The sequence below is a fragment of the Ursus americanus genome, chromosome 21 (assembly GCF_024610735.1).
Source record: "Ursus americanus isolate L20-20 chromosome 21, mUrsAme1.1.p, whole genome shotgun sequence".
NCBI classification, from domain to species: Eukaryota; Metazoa; Chordata; class Mammalia; order Carnivora; family Ursidae; genus Ursus; species Ursus americanus.
Genome location: NC_142147.1, coordinates 50,267,611 through 50,291,512, shown reverse-complemented (window position 1 = coordinate 50,291,512; position 23,902 = coordinate 50,267,611). Strand labels below are relative to the sequence as shown.

At 51.1% G+C, this 23,902-nt stretch overlaps 2 protein-coding genes across 4 annotated transcripts in view; one reads left to right on the top strand and one right to left on the bottom strand.

Moving 5' to 3' along the window:
* Positions 1–829: 829 nt before the first annotated feature.
* PPP1R15A (protein phosphatase 1 regulatory subunit 15A) lies at positions 830–4,470 on the bottom strand. Its single transcript, XM_045772256.2, has 3 exons — positions 4,240–4,470; positions 1,682–3,538; positions 830–1,273 (listed from the first exon to the last, which is right to left on the bottom strand). Exons 1-3 carry the CDS (start codon positions 4,294–4,296, stop codon positions 917–919), a joined length of 2,271 nt encoding a protein of 756 aa, XP_045628212.2. The 5' UTR covers positions 4,297–4,470; the 3' UTR covers positions 830–916.
* A 1,512-nt stretch (positions 4,471–5,982) lies between these two features.
* The window catches only part of PLEKHA4 (pleckstrin homology domain containing A4), a 22,798-nt gene continuing 4,878 nt past the window's right edge, over positions 5,983–23,902 (top strand). Inside the window, exons 1-16 of one of the 3 annotated variants that reach the window (XM_045772101.2) lie at positions 5,983–6,493; positions 6,935–7,024; positions 8,146–8,253; positions 9,783–9,855; positions 9,974–10,074; positions 10,233–10,342; positions 10,940–11,155; positions 11,522–11,801; positions 12,441–12,515; positions 14,060–14,107; positions 14,252–14,332; positions 14,477–14,626; positions 15,887–15,985; positions 18,287–18,427; positions 19,428–19,527; positions 19,600–19,676. In XM_045772101.2, the coding sequence (XP_045628057.2) occupies positions 6,941–7,024; positions 8,146–8,253; positions 9,783–9,855; positions 9,974–10,074; positions 10,233–10,342; positions 10,940–11,155; positions 11,522–11,801; positions 12,441–12,515; positions 14,060–14,107; positions 14,252–14,332; positions 14,477–14,626; positions 15,887–15,985; positions 18,287–18,427; positions 19,428–19,527; positions 19,600–19,676 (1,743 nt within the window). In that variant the 5' untranslated portion in view covers positions 5,983–6,493; positions 6,935–6,940. The remainder of the gene's footprint in view (positions 6,494–6,934; positions 7,025–8,145; positions 8,254–9,782; positions 9,856–9,973; positions 10,075–10,232; positions 10,343–10,939; positions 11,156–11,521; positions 11,802–12,440; positions 12,516–14,059; positions 14,108–14,251; positions 14,333–14,476; positions 14,627–15,886; positions 15,986–18,286; positions 18,428–19,427; positions 19,528–19,599; positions 19,677–23,902) is intronic. The other 2 variants (XM_045772100.2, XM_045772099.2) reach the window with 2 other exon arrangements.

Below are 23,902 nucleotides of genomic sequence, written 5' to 3'. Positions count from 1 at the left end.
TAGTGTGGCAGGAGCCTGGGGAACCGCTGGAGAGGGGCAGGGTCAGAGGCTCGACAGGGGTCAGGATATCTGAGCCACTCTTCTTTAAGCTGCTGGACAGATATTATGGGGTCAGAAAAGACTTCTGAGTTGGAGATGTAAACCTCGATGGTTAATTCAAGACATGCGTGGGTGAGAGTGCGAATAATTACAATACTAGCTATGCTAACTAACATTCAATATTTGGCAAGCATTGTTTTAAATTTGGACTTGGGATGCCTGGCTGGCTCAGTCGGTGGATGGTGGCATCTTGATCTCAGGGTTGTGAGTTCAAGCCCCACGTTGGGCGTAGGGATTACTTAAAAACAAAATCTTAAAAAAATTAAAAATGCAAATAAATAAATATGAACACCTTTGGGGCCTTACAATCCTGTAAGATTTGTAGTATTGTTAGTCCCATTTTATAAGTAAGGTAACAGTCTATGGAACAGGGCTTAAAAAGGTGAAATCGGACCACCAAAAGCCTTGGGCAACTCACCATTGAAAGGACAGTAGGAGGATGAGTATAGTCCAGGGAGGCACAGAAAACTGGAATTGAACCCTTTTTTGAGATCAGTGAATCTAGCTCCCAGCCCCCCAGGGGAGATAATTGTCCCAAGTTTAATAAAACGTAGGCTGATACCAAAGAAAACTACAAGACCCACCAGCCCTTAGTTCAAAAGCAGCTCAGGACAAGAAGAGGCAAATTTGAGGGATGATGGGAAATATAGTTTGTCCTCTATTGAGGTACTCGCCTTTACCCCAGGGGTAGTGGATTATTGTCAGTTCAGATACACTCACGGACAATGACTCTGCTTGCTACAAATCAGGTTTTATTTCTTATATAAAACAACACACAAAAAATAAATAGTTAATAGAAACAGGAAACTCCATGATCTTAGCCACGCCTCCCACTGAGGTCCAGGCAAGGAGAGGGGGACACAGGAGGAGTGGAGGGAAATGCTCCAACATGTCCCAACATCAAGGGTGTAGCCTGGATGGAGGACAATGGTGAGACCTGGGGAGGAGCAGGTGTGGTGGCCAGAGGAGAGGGAGGGTTCCCACAGAGGGCCCAAGCCCTGGCCCGGGCGGCAGGGGTGAGACAGGGGCCCAGCAGCTCCTGTGCCTGGGCAATCCGCCGGGCGAAGCGACTGCGATCCCGGGCAAGCTGCTCCCAGGGTCCCCGGCGGGCGGCCTGGGCTGGTCCTGCCCAGACAACCAGGAGGTGGACAGAGACCTTCTCAGAGAAGCGTACCTGGAGACAGAGCAGCGCAGACGCAAGACACACGTGTCCACAGGGGGGAGGGCGGAGGGGGAGAGAGAGAAAACACCAAAACAAAAATGAGTTATGCAAAAATGCTTGCTTTCTGAGTCACCTGCTAGTCACGGATTCACGGGATTCTCCACGTGACTCACTGCAGGTGGAGGCTGGTTCCCGGTGCTGACCTGAGCCACAGCTGCTCCCCACTCCCCCGGGGGCCCCAGCCTCTTGCAAAGGATTGCATTACAGTGAACACAGCCCTCCCAATGGAGTTCACATGCAATCCTCTGCAACACACGGGGGACCCAGAAGTTGGGGTGTCCAGCCCTTCTACCCCCGCCCCCAGGCCCAGGAGTTCCAGCTCCTCCCTAAGACTCGAGAAATTGAGCCCTCAGTACCCACCTTTTGGGGCTTTAGGGGAGTCTCAGGGTCTGGATGCCAGGTCGGGGTTTCTCTGGGCTTGAGTCTCCTCTGCAGTCGGAGGGGCAGCCGAGGACGAGCCCAGGGAGGTGGTGGCTTCTCTCCAGGTAAATAGATGGTCACTCGGAAGGGGCGGGGCTCAGCTTCTCCCCACTCCTCAGCAACTTCCCCTCCCTCTGTGCCCCCTCCAGGCCGATATGTCCAGCCTCTGTGGAGGGCGCTCTGAGCCTGAAGGGAGGGAATTGGCTCAGGGTGAGCTGCTTCTGAATCATCTTCCTGCTCTGTGTCCTCTCCTGGCCTATATATCCAGGCCCTTGAGAAGGTATCTGTGGCCTCAGCTTCTCCCTCCTCCTCAGCTCCTCCTGAATCACTATCTTCATCTTCTTCCTCGGTGTCCTCTCCTGGTCGATACACCCAGGCCCTCACTAGAGCGCTGGTGGATGGGACAGAAGAGGGACCCTCAGCTTCTCCCTCCTCCTCAGCTGCTCCTGAGTCACTATCCTCATCTTCTTCCTCGGTGTCCTCTCCTGGTCGATACACCCAGGCCCTCACAAGGGCACTGGTGGATGGGACGGAAGAGGGACCCTCAGCTTCTCCCTCCTCCTCAGCTGCTCCTGAGTCACTATCCTCATCTTCTTCCTCGGTGTCCTCTCCTGGTCGATACACCCAGGCCCTCACGAGAGCACTGGTGGATGGGACGGAAGAGGGACCCTCAGCTTCTCCCTCCTCCTCAGCTGCTCCTGAGTCACTATCCTCATCTTCTTCCTCGGTGTCCTCTCCTGGTCGATACACCCAGGCCCTCACGAGGGCACTGGTGGATGGGACGGAAGAGGGACCCTCAGCTTCTCCCTCCTCCTCAGCTGCTCCTGAGTCACTGTCTTCATCTTCTTCCTCGGTGTCCTCTCCTGGTCGATACATCCAGGCTCTCACGAGGGCACTTGCGGATGGGACGGAGGAGGGACCCTCGGCTTCTCCCTCCTCCTTAGCTGCTCCTGAATCAGTGAATTCATCTTCCTCCTCCTCAGATTCCTCTCCTGAACAACACTCCCAGGCCCTGGGGTGAAAGCCTGAAGATGAGCAGGAAATGGAGCTCTTTGTGACTTCTTTATCCTCTGTTCTTTTTTCCTCTGTGGCTTGATCGTCTTCCTCCCCAGCATAGTACACCCAAGCTCTGGGCTTGGACCCTGGAGATAAAGGGGCAGTAAGTGTTCCGACAGCTCCTCTGTTTATAGCTTCTCCTTCCTTCTCGAACTCCTCCACCCCTGGACAACATTCCCAGCGTGATGGAGGAAAAGAGAAGAACGTGACCTCTTCAGCAGCTCCTCCTTCCGCAGACTTCTCCTTTCCAGGAGGTTCTTGCAGGGTTCTTATCAGAAGGCTGGGGGACAGGGGAGCAGGCTGGCCATCTATAAATTCACTTCCCTGCTCTTTAGGGACACTGGTTGCTTGTTCCCCACCATACTCTTCTTCACCATCATCATCTGAAAGTTCCCAGGGTTCAAGAAGAGAACTGTTGGCTTTTAGATCATGGCAGGCCTCCCAGAACACTTCTCCATCCTCCTCAGCTGCTCCACTGTCTCCAGTCTCCCCTTGAAAGTGCCTGCCCCAGAGGGCATGGCGGGTGGCGGGAAATGTCTTAGCTTCTCCCCCGAGGCCAGCTTCTCCCTGATCGGCTCCCGTTACCGCTTCCAACAGCCAGGGTTCTGGAGGTCCTGGGCCCCTCAGGTGGCCCCAGGCCCTGCTGAGGAGGCCCATTAGTGGGGACAGGAGGAAAAAGGGGGAGGTATCCCTCCAGGGGGCAGACTGATGGGGCACTTGGCCTGGGGCCATCTGTCTGAGCTGGGAATAAACAAAAGGAAATAGAGTTTAGAAGCCATGTAGGGGAGAGCATCAAAGGATGACTGTGAGTCATAGCAACGGAAATAGTAAGGCAAAATAGCAACAAGAGAGTCCCCGCCCCACATTCTTTGCTGATCCCTGCCACTCCCATCTCCAGCAGAGGCAGGGTGGTTCCCACCTCTCTCCTCTCAATACCCGGGAGTCTGAGCCCCCAGCCTCTTCTCTCAGACCCAGAAGTCCCAGTCCCCAGAACGGAGAATACAGATCCTCTACTTGCTTCCCTTACGGACAAGATCCTAGTCCCCGGTTCTCAAATCCTCCCAAGGATCGACAAATCAGGCCCTCATCACCCTCCGGCCCCTGAGACTCAAAAGTTGCGACCCCTGAAGGGTTCCTTCCATCTGTTCCACTGGGGATCCATGAGTCTGGCTTCCAGAACCCTCCTCTCGCCAGGCTCAGGCCTCCAGGCTCCCGATTTCTTCTCCTTCCTAAGTCCGAGCCCCGGAGTGCGTCCTGGTCCCCACCTCTCTCCAGACACAGGAGTCCGGGCTCCCAGGCCCTCGTTCCTCAGGACCCAGGGGTCCCGGCCTCCAACCCTCCTGTCTCGGTACCCAGAAGCGCAAACTCCCTCCTCACTGACCAGGAGTCTGATCCCCAGCCCCCAAATGTTGGGGGCGCAGGTGTTCGGACCCCTCACTCACCGACTCGGGGCTGCGCGTCACCCCGGGGGCAGGAGCGCCGGCTCGGGTTGCCACCATCGATCGCAGATCTGGACGGCTCGGGAGGCCAGCGCGTTCATCTCGCCCTCCGGTGCCGGGCTCGGGGACTCAGGTTATAAAACCTGCTGCTGCAAGCACTGTAGCGGCGAACGGATGCGGGGCTCTTCTCGTAAGCGTCTGTAATACACAGCGAGGCTGGAAACTGACGCAGCCCGCGAGTCCTTTATAGTCCAACGCGGCCGCACGTGATGACGTCACGAGGGGAGGCGGGGTTTCGAAACCAAGGCGTCAGGGCTGGGGGGAAGGGAAAGTAAGGTTGGAATTCTCGCGGAGTTTCCAGGGGTTTTGTGACTACACCGCGCATTTCCGAGCGCGACACGCCCCGAAATAAGCGAGCTTGTCCATCAAAGGCGTGCACGGCTTCAGCCGACTAAGCGCTCTCCCAATGACTTTTGGGGTGTGAAACCGGCTTCCCGCCCCGATTTAATCAGCAGGCCCCAGGCTAGAGTCTCCCACCGTCACATCCGGTCTGCTTCCTTCCTGTTGGGGGAGAGCATTGTTTTTTCACATTCCATTTTCAGATGAGAAACTAAGGCTTGGGAATGAAGTCACTTGCCCCAAGTGGTCACAGCAGAGTCTAGATTGTTTGCAAAGGAGAACAAGAATGTAAGCACCCTGAAGGCAAGCACTTGGCTTTGCTCGCTGCTTTTTTTCCTTGGTGCCTGGCACATAGTAGGTGCTCAATAAATACTGGATGAGTGGATTCGAAACCGAAAACTCAGACTCCTTCCTGGTGTCAAGCACAAGGCCCCAAACCTGGATTTCACCCACTTCAAACTCATACAAAAGCTCGTACACAGGGGAGCTTGGGGAGCTCAGTCGGTTGAGTGCCTGCCTTGGCTCAGGTCATGATCCCGGGGTCCTGGGATGGAGCCCCAGATCGGCTCCCTTCTCAGCGGAGAGCCTGCTTCTCCCTCTCCCTCTGTTGTTCCCCTGCTTGTGCTTTCTCTCTCTGTCAAATAAATAAATAAAAATCTTAAAAAAAAAAAAAAAAGCTCATATACAAACTTAAATCCTGGCCAGGTAGAATTGACTGAACCTCGTCGGGGTGGGGTCTCTTGCCACAAGTTCCTGGCCCAGGCACACAGTCCCAATTCCCCGGCCCATCCCTGCTACCTGGTCTGTAATTTTGCTCCTCGAAATATGACCAGGGACCGTGTCTACCTCCTCAGGGGGTCATCTTGAGTCTAGAATACAATTCTCACCTGGATCTGAGGTAGATGTGTGACCATGGCTACCTGACCTTGCCCCAGCCATAATCCAGGAATCCAGCGTCAGTCCCTCCTCCCTGGAAAACCTGGACCCATCCTCTCAAAAACACATTTCCAGATGCCTGGCTCCATTAACGACTCAGGAGTCCTGACTCCAGGCTCACACCTTTTCGGGTACCCAGAAATCTGAGGCCCCTCTAGTTCCAGGATCCCAGCTACCTCCCTTCAGGGTGCCAGTGACCCAGGTCCCGGAGTCTGGGCCCAGCTCCTCCTCTCCAGACACAGGAATCCCAGCCCAGCAAGGGACCCAGAAGTCAGGGGGGCCCCAGCCCCTCCCCTCAGCGGTGGGGGCAGCTGAGCCAGGGGTCAGGCTTGGAAGTGGGGGGGGGGAGGCCAGGAGGGGCGTGGTCAGCCGGGATTGGAAGGGGAGACCGCAGCGTGGGCGGCTGGCGGACCAGGAGGGAGGAAAGAGAAACGGAGAGGGGAGGAAGACAGAAGGGGAATCTGAGCGAGAGGAGGAAACGTCGGTGGGGACAGAGAGAGAGAGAGAGAAAGAGGAAGAGCTTGAGGGTGAGGGAGAGAGAGAGGGAGAGGACGAGATGGAAACCTGAGGAAGAGAGACTCTGTAAATCGGAGCGAAAAAGATCTGGAACAGAAACAGAAAGCCTGGAAGGGAAAGTGTTGGGTGGGGGGCGGGGGAGAGAATGAGGGAGAGGGAGACTGGAAGAGACGGATTAGAGACAGAGAGACAAGGCGAGGCCAGAGACAGAGACGCTCTGCAAGAAAGGGAAGAGTGACCAGAAGAGACGAGAGACAAAAAGCAAAACGCGTGTGAGTGAGCAGGTGAGAAGGGAGACAGGTCTGAGAGGTAGCCCCCCTTCCCAATCAGAAAAGGAGGGACACCGCAGCTGGGGGTCCCAGCACTCACACGGCCCTCTTGCCCCGCCCTTGGGACCCCAGAGCTGGTAAGTTCCCTGGCTGGCCTGGGTGTGCGTTCCTGGCGTCCCAGAGCTTGGCAGGCATGGCTTGGGGATGCGTGTGGGAGGGCAGGAGACAGGTAGCTGGGGGCGGCCGGGAAGACGCAGGGAGGGAATGGGGGCTCCCTGAGCACAGAGAGGGTCACATTCCTGGCTACAGTGCAGAGGGCAAGAATAAAGGAGCCCCTATTCTCTGTCTTGGGCTGCAGACAGCTGCCCCCTCCCCGCAGCTGCCAGTGCCGCCCACCTCTCTTGGCATCACTCTCGGTATGCAGTCCGAGGCCAGGGCCTCCCCCAGCCCCCCAGTTCCCAGACAACAGGCTCTTTCTCCTCAGCCTCCTCCGACCTGCGAGTCCCTGACCCTGTCTCTGTCCCCAGCCGGGTCAGCTGCAGAGACAGGCACACAGCCCCTTTCTTTCTCTCCCCAAGCCCTTGATGGAGGAGGGCAGACCTCGGAGCAGCCTCAGCCTGGCCAGCAGCGCCTCCACCATCTCCTCCCTGGGCAGCCTGAGCACCAAGGTTCGAACTTCTTGGAGGGGCTGGGGAGGAGGGCGGGGCTCCGGGCTGCCCCCTTCTCCTATTTCCCAGCCCCGGGTTCCGTGCCAACCCAGGGGATTCCCATCGTTAAGGGCAAAGATACTTAGCGATGGGCTCTGCCACACCTAGTAAGGTCCCAAATTGCCCATCAGCCCCAGCTAGGAATTCAGAGACACTTCCAGCTGTCCCCACCCCTTGTATTTTCCTAATTCAACCAGAGTAACAATCCCATTGGACTCTGGTTGCTAAGATAGGGTTACTCCCCAGCCATGAAGCTCCCTCCAGGAACTCAGGCTGTGGCTACCCTTGACTGGGACTGAGAACTCCCTGTCCTACCTCTAGCCATCCTACCAAGTTCTGAAATCTGATAAGGAAAGACCTTCCTCTGATGATAAGGCCCCAGGAGGCCTGCGACACTTGCGTCACCAATCGTCACCCCAGCCCAAAGTTCAGTGACAACACTAGTTTCCTTGTCCTCTGCCACTCTCTTTACTCATTTCCAGTTTCCCCAGTTCAGAATCTAGAGATTCAATCCCAACCTTGGTCAGCGCCTTCCCCAAGGAAGGGCTTCCTGTGGGACTGGGGCCGTAGATGCCTGAGACACCTGTGTGGATGGGAGAGGGGACTCCGTCTACTGGGGGGGGGGGGGGAGCTTGGAGCCATCTCTCTGCCCTGGACATGGTTGCTAAGGGAAGTCACTCCCTGGCACTGGGGCATCTTCCCCTTCAGCTGACCCATCCATCACCAGGAACTTGGCATGGAAGTCTTTCCTGGTTCTGGGGGACCTCCCAGCCAGTATTTCCAATTCCAATCCCAAAGACTGCACTACATCTCCGGCTCTAGTGGCCAAGGGCATCCTCTCCTTGGCAGTAGACCCTTGACACCCCAGTTCCTCCCCCATCAACCAGTAACTTCTTCCTTTCCTCCAAACATCTCTGTCTGCCCATTCAAAGTGTCTATCAACTCTGTACCACGCACCTCCCGTTCTGATCTCAAAATCCAGCTCCTTCCTTGGCTTGGTGTCTGAGGGCGGCCGAGCGAGGGCCTTGGGTTGCCTGCACCCAAACCCATCCTGTTCATTTCTGTCCTCCTTCTCTCCTCAGAAGCCTACCCGGGCAGTAAGCAAGGTGCATGCCTTCGGGAAGAGAGGCAATGCGCTCCGAAGGGATCCCAACCTTCCAGTGCACATCCGAGGCTGGCTTCATAAGCAGGTGGTGTGAGCACTAGAAGGGAAGAGACACTGACTGACGCTGGGCCCCTGGCTGTCCACTGTTTCTCTCCTTCCCAGTCTCCAAACGCGTTTCCTTTTTCCTAATGCGGCTTCTCCCCTTTTCCTGTCCTTGTTCCCTGCACCCGTTCATTCATTCAGTGACCACTTCCTGAATTTTTATAACATGCCAAGCCCAAATAAGACAAACAGATGTCTCTAGTACATTCAAGAGGGGGTGGGGCAGGGATGGATACTACACTAGCATATTTCAGATTGTAGGAATTGCTCTGAAGAAATAACACAGGAGGCTATGCGCAAAAGTGGCAGAGGGATGAGGGCACCCTTTGACTCTTGGTCAGGGAAGTCTCCAAGGTGACATTTGAGCTGAGAACTAACTGACAAGAAGGAGCCCATTATGCTAAGAGCTGGAGAGCGGAGGGGATCTGAGAGCGGAAGGCCCTATGGCAGGCCAAAGCTTGGTGTTTGGAGCCAGCCAAGGGTCGAGATAGGAGGGATGGCAGGGCAGTGGTTCGCAACGTGTCCCTGCTAGGAACTTGCTGGAAATCCCTGCTAGATCTACTGACTCGGGAGTTCTGGGGTTGGGACCCAGGAATCTGTATTTTAATAAGCTCCCCTGGTGATTCTTTTTTTTTTTTTTTTAAAGATTTTATTTATTTATGTGACAGAGAGACAGCCAGCGAGAGAGGGAACACAGCAGGCGAGTGAGAGAGGAAGAAGCAGGCTCCTAGCGGAGGAGCCCGATGTGGGACTCGATCCCAGAACGCCGGGATCACGCCCTGAGCCGAAGGCAGACGCTTTAACGACTGCGCTACCCAGGCACCCCACCCCCTGGTGATTCTTATGCAGACCTAGGTTTGAGATTCCCTGCAAGCCAGTAAAAGAGGGGAAGGAATTTGAGATTTATTCTAAGTGTGACGATAGGCTCTGTTTTGAGCAAGGGACGCCCACCATCTGACATAATTGAAAAAGATCGTGCTGGCTTCTGGAGGAATGGATTGAAGAGGAGAGGGGCACAAGGTTGGAGATGGAGTCGTTTTGGCAGAGGAAATGGGGAGATGCAGGATTCAGGTTAGGGCTCCCAGTGCCACCTTCCTGGCCTCTCTCTGTGTCTCAGACTCCGGAATAATCTGACCAAAAGTCTGAGTCTATAAAATTCCGGGCCATGGGTTATACAGTAGCTCGCTCCAACCTTCCGGTAATTTCTCAATCCCCAATTCACAGATGAGAAAACACGAGTGTCCTAGCCAGGAAATGACTAGTCTAATGGCATAGTTCGAGAAGGGTGGAGCTAGGAGCCCAACTCAGGCCTGACTGTGTCCAGAATCTATGTGAGCTCAGCCCGTACACTCTGGCTTCCAGTTCTCCAGCTCAATCTATTGCAGCAAACATGTGTCTGTTCCTCTCCTCTTTCTGGGTTTCTCTGTCTCCGGGTGTCACTGTCTTCATTTCCACGTTTCTTCTCCCCACGCCCCCTCTACTCAGGCCTCCCCTCCCACTCTGTTTCCCCAGGACAGCTCCGGGCTCCGGCTCTGGAAACGCCGCTGGTTTGTCCTCTCCGGCCATTGCCTCTTCTATTACAAGGGTCAGTGCCCTCCCTGGCACGGGGTGGATGGGCCCCCCTCCCACCCTCTTTTTCCCTTAGCCTCTTGGCTTCCAGATCCCTGTGCGATCGATCCCTGACCCCAGCCCCTCTTTTGCAGACAGCCGCGAGGAGAGCGTCCTGGGCAGTGTCCTGCTCCCTAGCTACAGTATCAGACCAGATGGGCCAGGAGCCCCGCGAGGGCGGCGCTTCACCTTCACCGTGAGTCCGCCCACCCCCCGTGGGCACTAAAGCGCTAAGCCATGGGGGCAGCCGTGGAAACATCCGTTATTGGAGATAAAAAGCCTTGACCAGAGTTCATGGCATCCTCCTTTTTAGAGGGCCCGGGCGTCCAGGTCCCCAGCTCTCTCTCCCCGCAGGCCGAGCACCCAGGCATGAGGACCTACGTTCTGGCCGCCGACACTCTGGAGGACCTGCGGGGCTGGCTGAGGGCGCTGGGCCGGGCCTCGCGCGCGGAGGGGGACGATTGGTGAGTTTAGGTCCTGGCCACGCCCCTGACCTGTACCTCCAATCCAAGTCCATCTAATTATTCCCCAGACCCTCCCCTTTAGGCCTTGCCTCTTCAACGTCCAATCATACGTCTTCTAGCTAAGGAGGCTCCGCCCTTTGAGCTCCACCTCCAGGGAACTTCCTGTCTTCCAATCAGCAGAAAGTCTTTCTCTTCTAGGCTCCGCCCACCATATTGTTCAGCCCCCTTCATCAATATTGCACACTCTCTGATTGGCTCCCTCAGAAGTCTCCGCCTCAGAGGCTGCCATTGAAGTAACGTCAAATATGAACAGAAAGGCTTTAGGCTGACTCTGTCCCGGCCTTCCCCAAGTTTCAGTCTGGAGACTCACAGTCCGGGACATTGGGTCCAGCGACCCCGATGGACCTTGTAGCCCTGCACTAGTCACTTCCACACCCAGGGCTTCAGTTTTCCCATCTGCAAAGTGGGAACAATGATTTATAGTGCACCACTTACCCTTTATTCTGTGTAGGTTCCCGTGCGCTCATCTGTGAAATGGGATTAAGGGTTGTTATGAAGTACAAAGGAGTGATGTCTTTTTCTGTGCCCACTCCTTAGTGGGCGACCCAGGTCACCCGCACGTCCCCAGCCTGGAGAAGGCCCTGGCGGTCCCGGTGGTCCCCCGGAGGTGAGAAGAGGGGAAGAGAGACACGGCTTAGAGTCACCAGAGGTGGCTCGGCTCTCCAGAGGTCGTGGACGACCCGGGCTGCTCACTCCCAGCCCCACAGCCGACCTCCAGTCTGGACCTCAGATCCGGAGGACCAGGAGCCCGGAGTGAGTTGAGGAAGTCTGGGACAAGAAGTTTCCAGAGGGCAGAGTGTCAGAGGAAAAGCTATTGTTGGGGGCATGGCCTAAGAGAAGGGCGGAAACTGTGGCCGATTCCAGTATGGATTAGTTCTCTCTCCCTTGAGCGGATGTGAGTTGCCGGAGTTCTTGTGGGGTCAGAACCCATAGGGGGAAGTCCTAAGGAGTAGATGCCACAAAGGGGGAAATTATTCAGGATCAGGCTAATAGAGAGGGGTTCTACTCTAGAGGGACAGTGAGACAAACTGAAAGGGGACATGTACATGAGGCTGAGGGGGGGTAGTGGGGTGAAGGGGCTCTAGTTCACCCAGTTCTCCTATTCTCTCTGCCCAACAGCCTATTCACACCATTCTCTCGCCCTCCCTCACCTCTGAGCCTCCCCCGGCCTCGTTCTGCTCCTGCACGCAGACCCCCTCCACCCTCCAGTGACATAGCACCTCTTGCCAGACCCCATACCCCTCTGAGTCGCATCGACGTCCGGCCTCCCCTGGATTGGGGCCCTCAGCGCCAAACACTCTCCAGGCCCCCCACTCCTCGTCGAGGACCCTCCTCTGAGCCTGGGGGAGGAAGGCCCCCCAGGAGTCCCCAGCACTGGAGTCAGGAGGCCAGAACACAGGTGAGCAGAGAGTTAATGGGGAGGGGGACTACATTTCCCATATGGCTGTGGTCTGTCTTTCCAGGCAGGTCTGCAGGCCATGGCCCCTGGGCATCATGGGGATTGTGGTTCAACATAAGCACATCTGAGTTCAGATATGAGGGGGGAAAGTGGACTTCATCTCCCATCAGTCCGCATGGCTGTCTTTTCAGGCCGGTCTCTGGCCATTACGCCTTAAGTATTATGGGGATTGTAGTCCAGAATACTGTCCTCCAAGACAATGCTGGGAGAGGTAGTGTGGATTGCACCTATCTTGTGTCTCCAGTTTATCTTTCCAAGATGGTCACCTGCTATTTCCTCTGAGCATCATGGAATTGTAGCCTAGAATATCCACAGATAACCACAAATGTGAGAGTGAGAGTAGATTGCAACTTCTATTGATCTCTGGGGCAGTTTTGCCAGGCTCGTCCATTTATTATCATCCTATGTGTCCCCACAGTGGCACAAAGCTGGAGAACAGGTAGTTGAGGAAGTTGTGGGGGCCCAGTTCTGAACCTCAAAGAGTCTCCTAGGTCACATCAATTCTGGACGCACCCACTCTAATATTTGTTACTAAAACACGCCAATTTCTAAACATCTCTATTTCAATATTCCTCCCAGGCCCCCTCTGGCTCCTCCACATATCTCCAACTACCCCCAAGAGCTCCTGGGACACGGGCTTCCATGGTTTTATTGGTAGGTGTCCCGCGGCATCTCGAATCTGCTAGAGCCCCATTCCTTGCTTTCTTTGCTATGGAGAATGTCATCTCCTGGACTAGCGTGCCTAGAGAAGAGTGGCTATTTCAAGGTCCCTTGACCGATGCTTCTATTAGTTTCCTAGGGCTGTCACAAACTGGGTAGCATACATATAGAATATCTCTCCATTCATTCATATCTTTATTTATTTATTTATTTATTTATTTATTTATTTATTTAAGATTTTATTTATTTATTTGACAGAGAGAGACAGCCAGCGAGAGAGGGAACACAAGCAGGGGGAGTGGGAGAGGAAGAAGCAGGCTCCTAGCAGAGGAGCCTGATGTGGGGCTCGATCCTGGAGCACCGGGATCACGCCCTGAGCCGAAGGCAGACGCTTAACGGCTGCGCCACCCAGGCGCCTCTCTTCTATTTGTTTTTTTTTTTAATTTTTTCAATAGAGATCTCATATGCTCTTAGTTAAGGTAACTCCTAAATTCCTGATAGTTTTTAAAGCTATTTGAATGGTTTCTTCTTTTTTTTAAATTATATTTTCTAGCTATGGATGGTGTAGAAATAGGCTATTGATATTTGGAACTTCATCTTTCACCTGGCACCCTTGCTGAATTTATTTATTTATTTATTTATTTATTTATTTATTTATTTATTTATTTATGTAATCTCTACACCCAACGTGGGTCTCAAACTCAAGACCCCCAAGAACAAGAGGCACATGCTCCACTGACTAAGCCAGCCAGGCGGCCTGAATTCTCTTATTCTTTTTTGTTTTTTTAAGATTTTATTTATTTCTTTGAGAAAGACAGAGACAGAGAGCAAGCAGGAGCAGGTGGGAGGGGCAGAGAGAGAAGCAGACTCCCGCTGAGCAGGGAGCCCAACATGGGTTCCCAGAACCCTGGGATCACGACCTGAGCCGAAGGCAGATGCTTAACCGACTGAGCCACCCAGGTGCCCCTGAATTCTCTTATTCTAATCACTCTTTGATTTCATTGGTTTCTCTGAGTTGATGAGCATATCATTCCTATCCTTACACTTCTATTTGTTTCCTTTTTCTTTTCTTATAGCATAGGTCAAGATCTCTAATACAGTGTTAAACTCTAACAGTAGTAGCGAGCATCCTTATTTTATTTTCAGTTGTAAAAGAAATGTCTAAATATTCTCCACTAATTATAACATTACCGAAGCTTTTTGGTAACAGAGTCTATTGCATCTTCCTAAAGCCGAGAATCTGACAGGTGGTCTACTGAGGTTTGCTAAATCTTGGAACAAAGATAATAAGGGGGTGCCTGGGTGGCTGAACCAGTTAAGCATCCAACTCTTGATCTCAGCTCAGGTCTCTCTCAGGGTCATGAGTTGAAGCCCCAGGTTGGGCTCCGTGCCAGCGTCAAGCCTAGATAAAAAAAAAAGGGGAGGGGCGCTAATAAGGAGAAGGGGGTCTGTCAATAGGAACATGGCTTGACTGAGCACTGAGCTACAATAAAGATCTGTCTGTCCACGTGACCCCTGGTTTTTCTCCTCCTCCGCAGCCAGGTCCCCCCCTTGACTCAACTTTTCACCAAAGCTTGGAGACAGATGTAAGTTCTCTGTGGTCTAAACCCTGCCAAATACTCAGAGTTTGGGGAGAATGCTTTAGATGGGGGTGGGAGAGGGGGGTGGCAGGGAGGACAGGGGAAGAGCCGGGTCTGGTCCATAAGTAGCTCCTGTTCTCCTTTCTCCAGACTCTGTTGACCAAATTGTGTGGGCAGGACCGGCTCCTGAGAAGGCTGCAGGAGGAGATAGACCAGAGGCAGGAGGAGAAGGTATGAGGCTCTGAGATGGGGAAGGACACTTGGCCTCTCCCTTCCTGCTCCCCAGGACGCCTAAGGATTTGGAATGACACCTTTTCTCTCTCCCGGGGCCTGAATGTGGATTCAGAAGTCTAACTACCTTGCTTCTTGGTGCAGGAGCAGCTAGAAGCAGCCTTGGAGTTGACCAGACAGCAGCTGGGCCAAACAACCAGGGAGGCTGGCGCTCCAGGGAGGGCGTGGGGGCGCCAGCGCCTCCTGCAGGACCGACTGGTCAGCGTGAGGGCCACTCTTTGTCACCTGACTCAGGTGAGCATCTGGGAAGGGGCGTGCTCTCCCAGTAGGACTACACAGGTTGTTTGTGAAGGGGACCTGCCGCAGAGGCTCATGGGAAGATTGTTCTTGAGAATTCCGCTCCCCCCAAGTGTTTTTTTTTTTTTTTTTTTTAGGGCGTTGAGGGGCAGTGGGAGAGGGAGGGAGAAAATCTTAAGCAGGCTCCACGTGGAGCCCGGAGCTGGACCCGGGGCTCCATCTCACCACCCTGAGATCGTGACCTGAGCCAGTATCAAGAGTCGGGCGCTTCACTGACTGAGCCACCCAGGCTCCCTCCCTCCTCCTCCCCCTCTCCCCAAGTTTTGAATCAGTCACTTTGACAGTCTTAGAGGGCGAGGGGCAAGCAGCCAAGAAACAGCAGACTTAATTTTGTAGTCTGAGAGGGTGAATTTGATATGGGCTTCCTAGCTTTAAATCTCAGCTCCTGCTCGCACTCAGGGTAGCTGTGTCGCCTTAGAGAAGTTACTTAACCCCTCTGGGCCTTAGATACCTCTGATGCAAACTTGAAATGATAAAAATAGTATTTACTTCATGGAGTCATTGTTAGAATTTCATAAATACATATATATTTATACATAACATACATAAATGAATGAATATTTAACACTTATATAATACAATATATATTTTATATATGTATATATCTTATATGTAACATAAATATATACATTTATATATATAAATATAAATATATAAATATCATATCAATATATAGCTTATAAATGTTTAACAGGTGCCTGGTATATGGTAAGAAATGTTAGCTATCATTATTATCTGTAAAACGGAAACATTAATAATACTTACCTCATTAGAATTAAATGAGCACCAAGGACAGTGCCTGGTACATGGTTGGTACCTAATCAATGTTACCTGCTATGATGATGACGACGGTGACGCTTCCCCGGGGGCACGTGGGGGTTGTGATCGTGACTGTCCCAAGAACTTACTGAATCTATAGAGTCTGCTACCCTAGAGGACTTCAGAGATAATCAGAGAATTTAGGGAAATCTGTTATTTGTCTACACTGGCAGCTCATTGGGATAGTAGGTTCCATATAGACTCTGGGGATTCTAGTAGTCTGAGCGAAGAGGCTCTTGGGAATTGTAGTCCATATAACCCTCAGAGCACCCGCAACCAGGCTTCTCTTCCTCATAGTCAGCTGGGAAAAAATGGAGTGGGGGAAGATCTGGTGGGTGGGCATACTAACCCCGTGTCTCCCCCTTTTTGGGACCTGAGGAGCGAGAGCGGGTTTGGGACGCATACAGCAGCCTGGAACAGGAGCTGGGCACCTTGAGGGAGACCCTGGAGTACCTGCTGCACCTTGGTTCCCCCCAGGTATGTCCCCCAAACTCCACCCTTTCCACCATCTTGGCCTGGAAATCCTTTGGGCATGTAAGCCCCTCCCACTTCATTTCAAGCCCCTCCCCTCTATGTCCTTTCCTTTCATTTTAAACCCTTCCTTTCATTCTAAACCCTTCATTTTAAGATCTGCCTCAGGTTCGGACCCACTCTGCCCTCTGGTTCTAAATCTCTCTTCTAATTTTTTGAAGCTCTGTCTTCCGGTTCAAAGGCCCACCCTTCAGCCTTTTCCCCATCTAGCCTCCTGACTTTTGCTGTTATATTTATCCTCTGGAATTTCTAGCTCTAAATCCAATCCCTTGGTTCAAGCTCCACTTCTGAAGTATAAGCCCCCTTGCTTAGCCTCAGATCTACTTCTTCATTCTTTTTTTTTTTTTTTTTTTTAAGATTTTATTTTCAAGTAACCTCTAAACCCAAGGTGGGGCCCAAACCCGCAATCCAGAGATCAAGAGTCACACGCTACACCGGCTGAGTCAGTCAGGCGCCCCTCCCCCCACTTCTTCAATCTAGGCCTAATAATGGAGTTTCTAAATCATATACCTTTAGTTTAAAATGTTGACTTCCTTTTTTGTAAGATCTATTTATTTTAGAGAGGGTGGGGGAGGGGCAGCAGGAGAGGGAGAGGGGGAGAGAGTCTTAAGCAGACTCTGGGCTGAGTACAGAGCCTGATGCAGGGCTCGATCTCATGACCCTGAGATCACCACCTGAGCCAAAATCAAGAGTCAGACGTTCAACCGACTGTGCCACGAAGGAACACTTTGAATGTTAACTTCTAGGGGTGCCTGTGTGGCTTAGTCAATTAGGTGTCTGACTCTTGATCTCAGATCTTGAGAGGTCTTGATCTCAGGGTCGTGGGTTCAAGCCCCCAAAATGAAATAAACAAACTGTTGACTTCTAGTATTAAATACATACTCACAGATTTAAGCTCCGCTCTCTTCATGTTAAACCTGTCCCCCTTCTTCCTAAAATCCACTCCTCAACGCTAATCCCCCATCTATTGGTGTTAAATATCTCTCAGCACCAGCAATATATGAAAAGAACCAAATTAGGTTTATTACAGGAATGCAAGGTTAATTTAACACTTGAAAATCAGTCCATGTATTTCACTACATTTTTTTTAAAAAGGAGAAAAGCCACATGATCATCTCAATAAATTCAGGAAAAACACTTGACTAAATTTAACATCCATTAATGGTAAAAGCTCTCAGCAAAATAGGAATAGAAGGGAACTTCCTTAATCTGATAACAAACACATCTATAACCAACCTACAGCAAACATAGTTGGCGGTGAAATATTGAGAACTTTCTGCCTGATAGCTGGAATAAGACAAGGGTGCTGCTATTACCAGTTCTAGTTAACATTGTACCAGGGGTCCTAGACAGTACAAATCTAGGAAATAAAGGTATAAGGACCAGAGAAGAAGAAGTAAATCTATTTTTTATTTACGGATGGCACATGATTGTATAAATGTAGAAAATTCAAAATAATCTCCGGATAAGCTGTTAGAATAAACAACATCAAGGTCACTGAATGCAAGGATAATATGCAAAAATCAATTATCTTCTTGAGATATTTGGGCATTTAAGCCCCAGAGAATAAATATTTATAATCAATAGTGTTTGTAATTGGCATAAACAAATTAAATATCCAGGAAGAAATCTAATGAAAGATATACAAGACATCTATTCTGAGAGCCACAAAATGTCATTGAGAGAACTTAAAGAAGACCTAGATAAATGGAGAGATGTACCATGCTCATGGATAGGAAAGGTACATAATGTAAAGATGTAGTCTCCCCAAATTGATTTACAATCCCAATACAAATCGGGGAGGTTTCTATGTAGAGATTGACAAGCTGACTCTAAATTGTATCTGGAAGTGCAAAAGACTAAGAGTAGCCAAGGCAACCTCCAAGAACAAAGACAAGTAAATGTCAAGTCTGATTGAAAAGCTACGGTTAATAAGACAGTGTAGTTAAGACAAATGGACCAAAGGAATAGAATTGGGTATTCAGAAACAGACTCACATATTTATATGCTCATCTATGTATAACAGAGGTCACACTGCAGAGCAGATTAGAAAAGACAGTGTCTATGGTAAATGGTGGTGGGTCAATGGGATATCCATATGGAAATGGATATCCACAAGTATAACCTCCTCATGCATACATAATTCATTTATGACTCCATAAATATAGCCTCACTGATTTCAGACCCAACTTTAACCCTCCTGGCATTTTCCCGCCTTTAGGTAACAGATTTCTTTCCTCCTCCCAGGACAGAGCTTCTGCTCAGCAGCAGCTATGGATGGTGGAAGACACGCTGGCAGGTCTTGGGGGCCCCCAGAAACCACCCCCCAACGTTGAACCTGACTCCCCACCCCCCGCACTCCAAGGAGAGGAGTCATCAGAGAGGGAGGTGAGACTCACAAGCCTCTCTCCCCATGCTCAGCTTCCTGTCCCATCTGCCCTGAGCCCAACTCTTCACCCACTCAACCTTTTTCTCTCTCCCTTTCTTTCTCTTAGCTAACCAGCCACAGGCAAGTAGCCTAAGCTCCAGAAACCTTTGTTTCTTTGCTTGTTATATTGCGATCATAGTCCAGTGGGATGCTGGAGCCAGCTCCCAACACCTCCCAAGAGCCACTTGTGTGCATTTCATCTCAAGTCTGTATTCAGTGATGTCATGTTGGTAGCTTGAAATTGACCATGGGGGGAGTATTTGCACCACAGAGATTGGCCAACGTGACAAACCAGGGCTGTTTTCTCCCGGAGAGACATTTATGTAACATTTATGGGACATCGCTGATCATCACCCTCAACGTGTAGGGTTCTGGAAAAAGGAGAGATGATGATAAGAAAGTGTCTGACACGGAGTAGGCCCTCAGGAAGCAGGAGCCACTGTTGTCATAGCTGGGTCAGAGCTGCTGTGTGCCTTGGCCATCAGATCACGTATCCAAGAGACCTGGGTTCAGATCCCAGCTCTGCCATCTTTGTGATACCAGTCGTCGACTTCCTTCTTGGAGCCTTGGTTTCTCCGTATGTTAAATAGGGATAATAATTGCCGCTTTGTAGGTTTATGGAGGGGATTCAATGAGGTAATGCAAGTAAATTGCTTCTCACAGCACCAGATGCACAATCATTATAGAACCTTGCACTTACAATGCCTCACCATGTGAGGGTGCTGTTCTAAGTGCCTTACATGTATGTATTCAATCTTCATATCAAAGATGAAATATGGCCCAGAGAGGTAAAGTAACTTGCCCAGGGTCACACAGCTCATAAATGGCAGAGCTGAGATTTGAAACCACACCAGTTTTCAAATCTTCACTCCAATTCATGCTGCGGCTCGGTTGCTGAGTGCCTGAAAAATAGTTAGAATGACGATGGTAAGCATTATTCTCTTTTCCTGACCCCTCTAGAGCCTGCCTGAGTCCTTGGAATTGAGCTCATCCCGGTCCCCTGAGGCTGACTGGGGGCGGCCCCCTGGGGGCGACAGAGACCTCTCCAGCCCTCGCTCAGGTGAGCGTCCTGGGCTGTATGGGACTTGCTTGGCATCCCCTGTCCTCACCAAGTCCCGTTCTGCCCTCCCAGGTCTTGGATCTCCAAGGGTCTCCCGGGCTTCCAGCCCTGAGAGTCGCCGTCCGGCTTCCCCACAGCCAGGAACCAAGGTAGGTGGTCCATCCCCACGTCCTCAGGTCCATCTGGAACCCTTTGACCTGACCACCACCCACTCTGGGCAAACAGCTGGGAGAAAGGAGTTCTGACATCACACCCCAGAGCAGAGAGAGCGAGATTTGTTGAGCGCTGGGATTGACTTTTGTCTCTGCCACTTCTAAGCTATGTAACTTCGGGTCAGTTATGAAACCGCTCTGTCTGAGAGCGCTTACCTGCAAAATGCAGCTCCTAGCAGCCCCCCCCTCCCAGAGCTGATGGGAGGAGTCAAACTGGATTTCAAACTAAGGTTGAAAATAGTGCAGGGGCGCCTGGGGGGCTCAGTCAGTTAAGCGTCTGCCTTCAGCTCAGCTTGTGATCCCAGGGTCCTGGAATCCAGCCCTGCGTCTGCTCCCTATCTCCCTCTGCTCCTCCCCTCGCCTCTCCCCCTGCTCCTGCTGTCTCTCTCTCTCAAATAAATAAAATCTTAAAAGAAAAGAAAAGAAAATAGTATTTAGATGTAGTAAGGACTTCATTCATTCATTTGACAAATATTTACGAAATATTTGGGGGCGCCTGGGTAGCACAGTGGGTTGAGCACCCCACTCTTGGTTTTGGCTCAGGTCGTGATCTCAGGGTCATGAGATCGAGCCCCAAGTCAGGCTCTGCGCTCATCACGGAGTCAGCTTGAGTTTCTCCCTCTCCCCTGCCCCTCCCGCTCGTGCTCTTTCTCTCTCTCAAATAAATAAATCTTAAATATATATATATATACATATATATATATATATATATATATATATATATATATATATATGTATATATATATCCATATCCTCATGGCTGTCCGATAAGGTAGCCAGTAGCCACATGGGACTATTTGAATTAAAATGAATTAACATGAAATGTAATTTAAGAATCATTTGCACCTAAGCATTTCGGGTGCTTAGGGGCTACCCGTGGCCAGTGGCTATCTTGTGGGACAGAGCAGATAGAGAACATTGCCACCATCACAGAAAGTTCTGTTGCCTAGAGCTGTTTGGGCGCTGAGGGCACAAACGTGAACAAGACAAGAGGAAAAAAAATCCTTCCCTCATGAATCCGACGTTCTAGTGGGAAGAGGCAGATAATAATCAATTTGCTATACGTTATTTTATGTTACAGAAGAAGTTAACACAACACGACCACGGTGAGGAGGTTAGGGATGCCAGAGGGGGTGCAGTGGTAAATGGCCTGGTCTGGGGAGGCCTCAGGGTAAGGGGAGGGAGCGAGCCTTGGGTGGGAGAGCATTAAAGACAAAGGGAACGGCCTTTGCAGAAGTTCTGCGGTGAGGTGGGGGGAGTGGGTCTGGCGTGTTGCAGGAGCCCCTTGAAAGTCAATGTGGCTGGAACCGAGTAAGCGAGCGAGGGGGAGAGGGGTGGAGAGGAGAGGAGAGATGGGTACTGGGGGTGGACCGTGCTGGGGCTTGCAGTCCACGGAGAACCGGGAGCCGCGGAGGGTTCTGAGCGGCCGTAAAGCGGGAGCCGGCGCCCTCTGCCGGCCATGCGGAGAACAAACTGCGGGGCGAGCACTGAGGCAGGGGACCCAGTGAGGAGAGTCCGGGCTGGAGAGAACCGTAATTCCCAGTAGGTTAGAAGAACCGGAGATGTTGAGAGGAGGTAGATTCTAGTTATACCGATCTTCAAACTTTATCCAAAACCCTGGGGACGAGATATAATTCAAAATGCAAAAATTTGCAGATTCTAGGGGCACCTGGGTGGCTCAGTCGGTTAAGCGTCTGTCTTTGGCTCAGGTCATGATCCCAGGGTCCTGGGGTTGAGCCCTGCGTCTGGCTCCCTGCTCAGCGGGGAACCTGCTTCTCCCTCTCCCGCTCCCCCTGCTTATGCTCTCTCTTTCTGCCAAATAAATAAATTAAAAAAAAAAACATGATTCGGCAAAAACGTTGCAGATTCTAGGCTGGTAATAGGATGCATATATATACTGTGTCTTATATAAAAGCCCCAGTGATGTATGTCTGGCACAGCGCCCTTAATCAGACACATTACATTCCTCTAGCAATACGTATGAATATTCATACTTAAACGGGATTCAGCTTGTAAATGACGTCTCAATTTAAATTTGTGGTTTTTAAAAATAGAACAATGAAGAGCTAAATGATCCAGTCAGTGGAATAAAAATAGATTATAAATATGCACTTTTTATTTCCTTTTTTAAAAATTTTTATTATTTTTTTAAATTAGAGAGTACATGTGAGCGGGGGGGGGGGGACAGAAGGTTGGGAGAGGGACAAGCAGATTCCTCACTGAGCACGGAGCCCAATGCAGGGCTCGATCTCATGACCCTGAGATCGTGACCTGAGCCACCTAGGCGCCCCTGGGAGGTCTCATTTTAATTGAGCAAACCAGTTGGAATCTCTTGGTCCCTGATAAACATACCCTGTTGAAGGTCAGCAATGAACTATAGCATAAGGGGCCGAGGGCAGGACCTCCCCAAGGCGGGCCACTTCCACACGAAGATTATTCTGAGCTGAAGGCAGTTGAGACCCTACGGGCTCAAGAGAAACTTTTCCCTCTCCCTTAACTACATAGAAGAATGTAGATTGGGGGGCGCCTGGGTGGCACAGCGGTTAAGCGTCTGCCTTCGGCTCAGGGCGTGATCCTGGAGTTATGGGATCGAGCCCCACATCAGGCTCCTCCGCTATGAGCCTGCTTCTTCCTCTCCCACTCCCCCTGCTTGTGTTCCCTCTCTCGCTGGCTGTCTCTATCCTGTCGAATAAATAAATAAAATCTTTAAAAAAAAAAAAAAAGAATGTAGATTGGGGGTCTTTCCCAGACGAAAGGTTGTTAGCTGGGATAAATGTTTTCTGAGTGACCTATCTGCAGGGCAGGGCAACCATCGAATTCCTAAACATCTACCCTGGGAAGTGCTTTCCTTTCCCCTGAAGTCCCAGACCCCTGCCCTCTTCTCCTTGGTTCAGAATGACACACAGAACCTCATGTGCCCGACCGCCTTTGGAATTTCCACGTCCGTGTGGATTCCCCGGGCGGATGCTATTAAACCCGAATTTCTTGGCTTCATACTATCTCGTGTCAATTGCATGCTTGGTCCGGCTAGAAGGACCCTTGAAGGAGACAGGAATTCTTGCTCCCTGACAAATGATCATTCATTTCACCTTTTCTTCTGTGGCGAGTTATTTCCCTGTGCCCCAACGTCTTCAACATCATCGGGGTAGTCCTCTTGAATCTCTGAATGTCACAGTGACGAATGCCCACCTGGCGAGTCACTGAGTCACTGCCAGGGTCCAGCGGGGGCTTTCTAGGTGCACCTGACCACTGTGGGCAGAAATAACAAGGTTGGGCATCTTCTTCTCACCAGACCCCAGATCTGATTGCTTGAGGACTTTGGGACAAGGAGGTCCTGTACTTTTCACCTGCAGGGCCATTTTATTTTATTTTATTTTATTTTATTTTATTTTATTTATTTATTTATTTATTTATTTATTTATTTATTTTAGGGTTTTTTTTTAAATGATTTTTTAGTTATTTATTTGAGACAGAGAACAGTGCCAGCGAGAGAGAACATGAGTAGGGGAAGGGACAGAGGGAGAGGGAGAAGCAGGCTCCCCGCTGAGCAGAGAGCCTGATGCGGGACTCGATCCCAGGACTCTGGGATCATGACCTGAGCTGAAGGCAGATGCTTAACTGACTGAGCCACCCAGATGCCCCCCCCTTTTTTTTTTTGTAATCTCCATACCCAATGTGGGGCTAGAACTCACGACCCCAAGATCAAGTCTTGCCTGTTCTTCCGACTGAGCCAGCCGGGGCAGCCCCTGCTGCAGGGTCATTTTAAACATTCTTGGAGCCCTAAGCCCTGTGCTCCCATTTGCCTGTGAGCTCTTGGAAGGGACCGATATTTCTGTTGCTTCTTTTTGCTGTAACCCACGGCGCTCTTTGGCAGGACCATTCTCATGCCCAGAAAGAAGACATAAGCAGATGACCAATCCAAGCAGCGTGTCAGGAGGGCCAAGGAGCTGAAGCTTCTCCGTTCTCCCCTGAGCTTTGAGGGGTGGTGGCTGCAGAGAAATCTTCCTTTATTTGCTCAGCATGCATCTCCCAACGCCTGGTAGGGCCCAGGCCCTGTGGGAGGTATTAGGGGTCCAGCCACGAATTAGACCTGATGCTCCTGTCTGATGGGAGAAAGATACTAATCCAATCCTACCTATCCAACAGGGATAAAACGCAAAGCA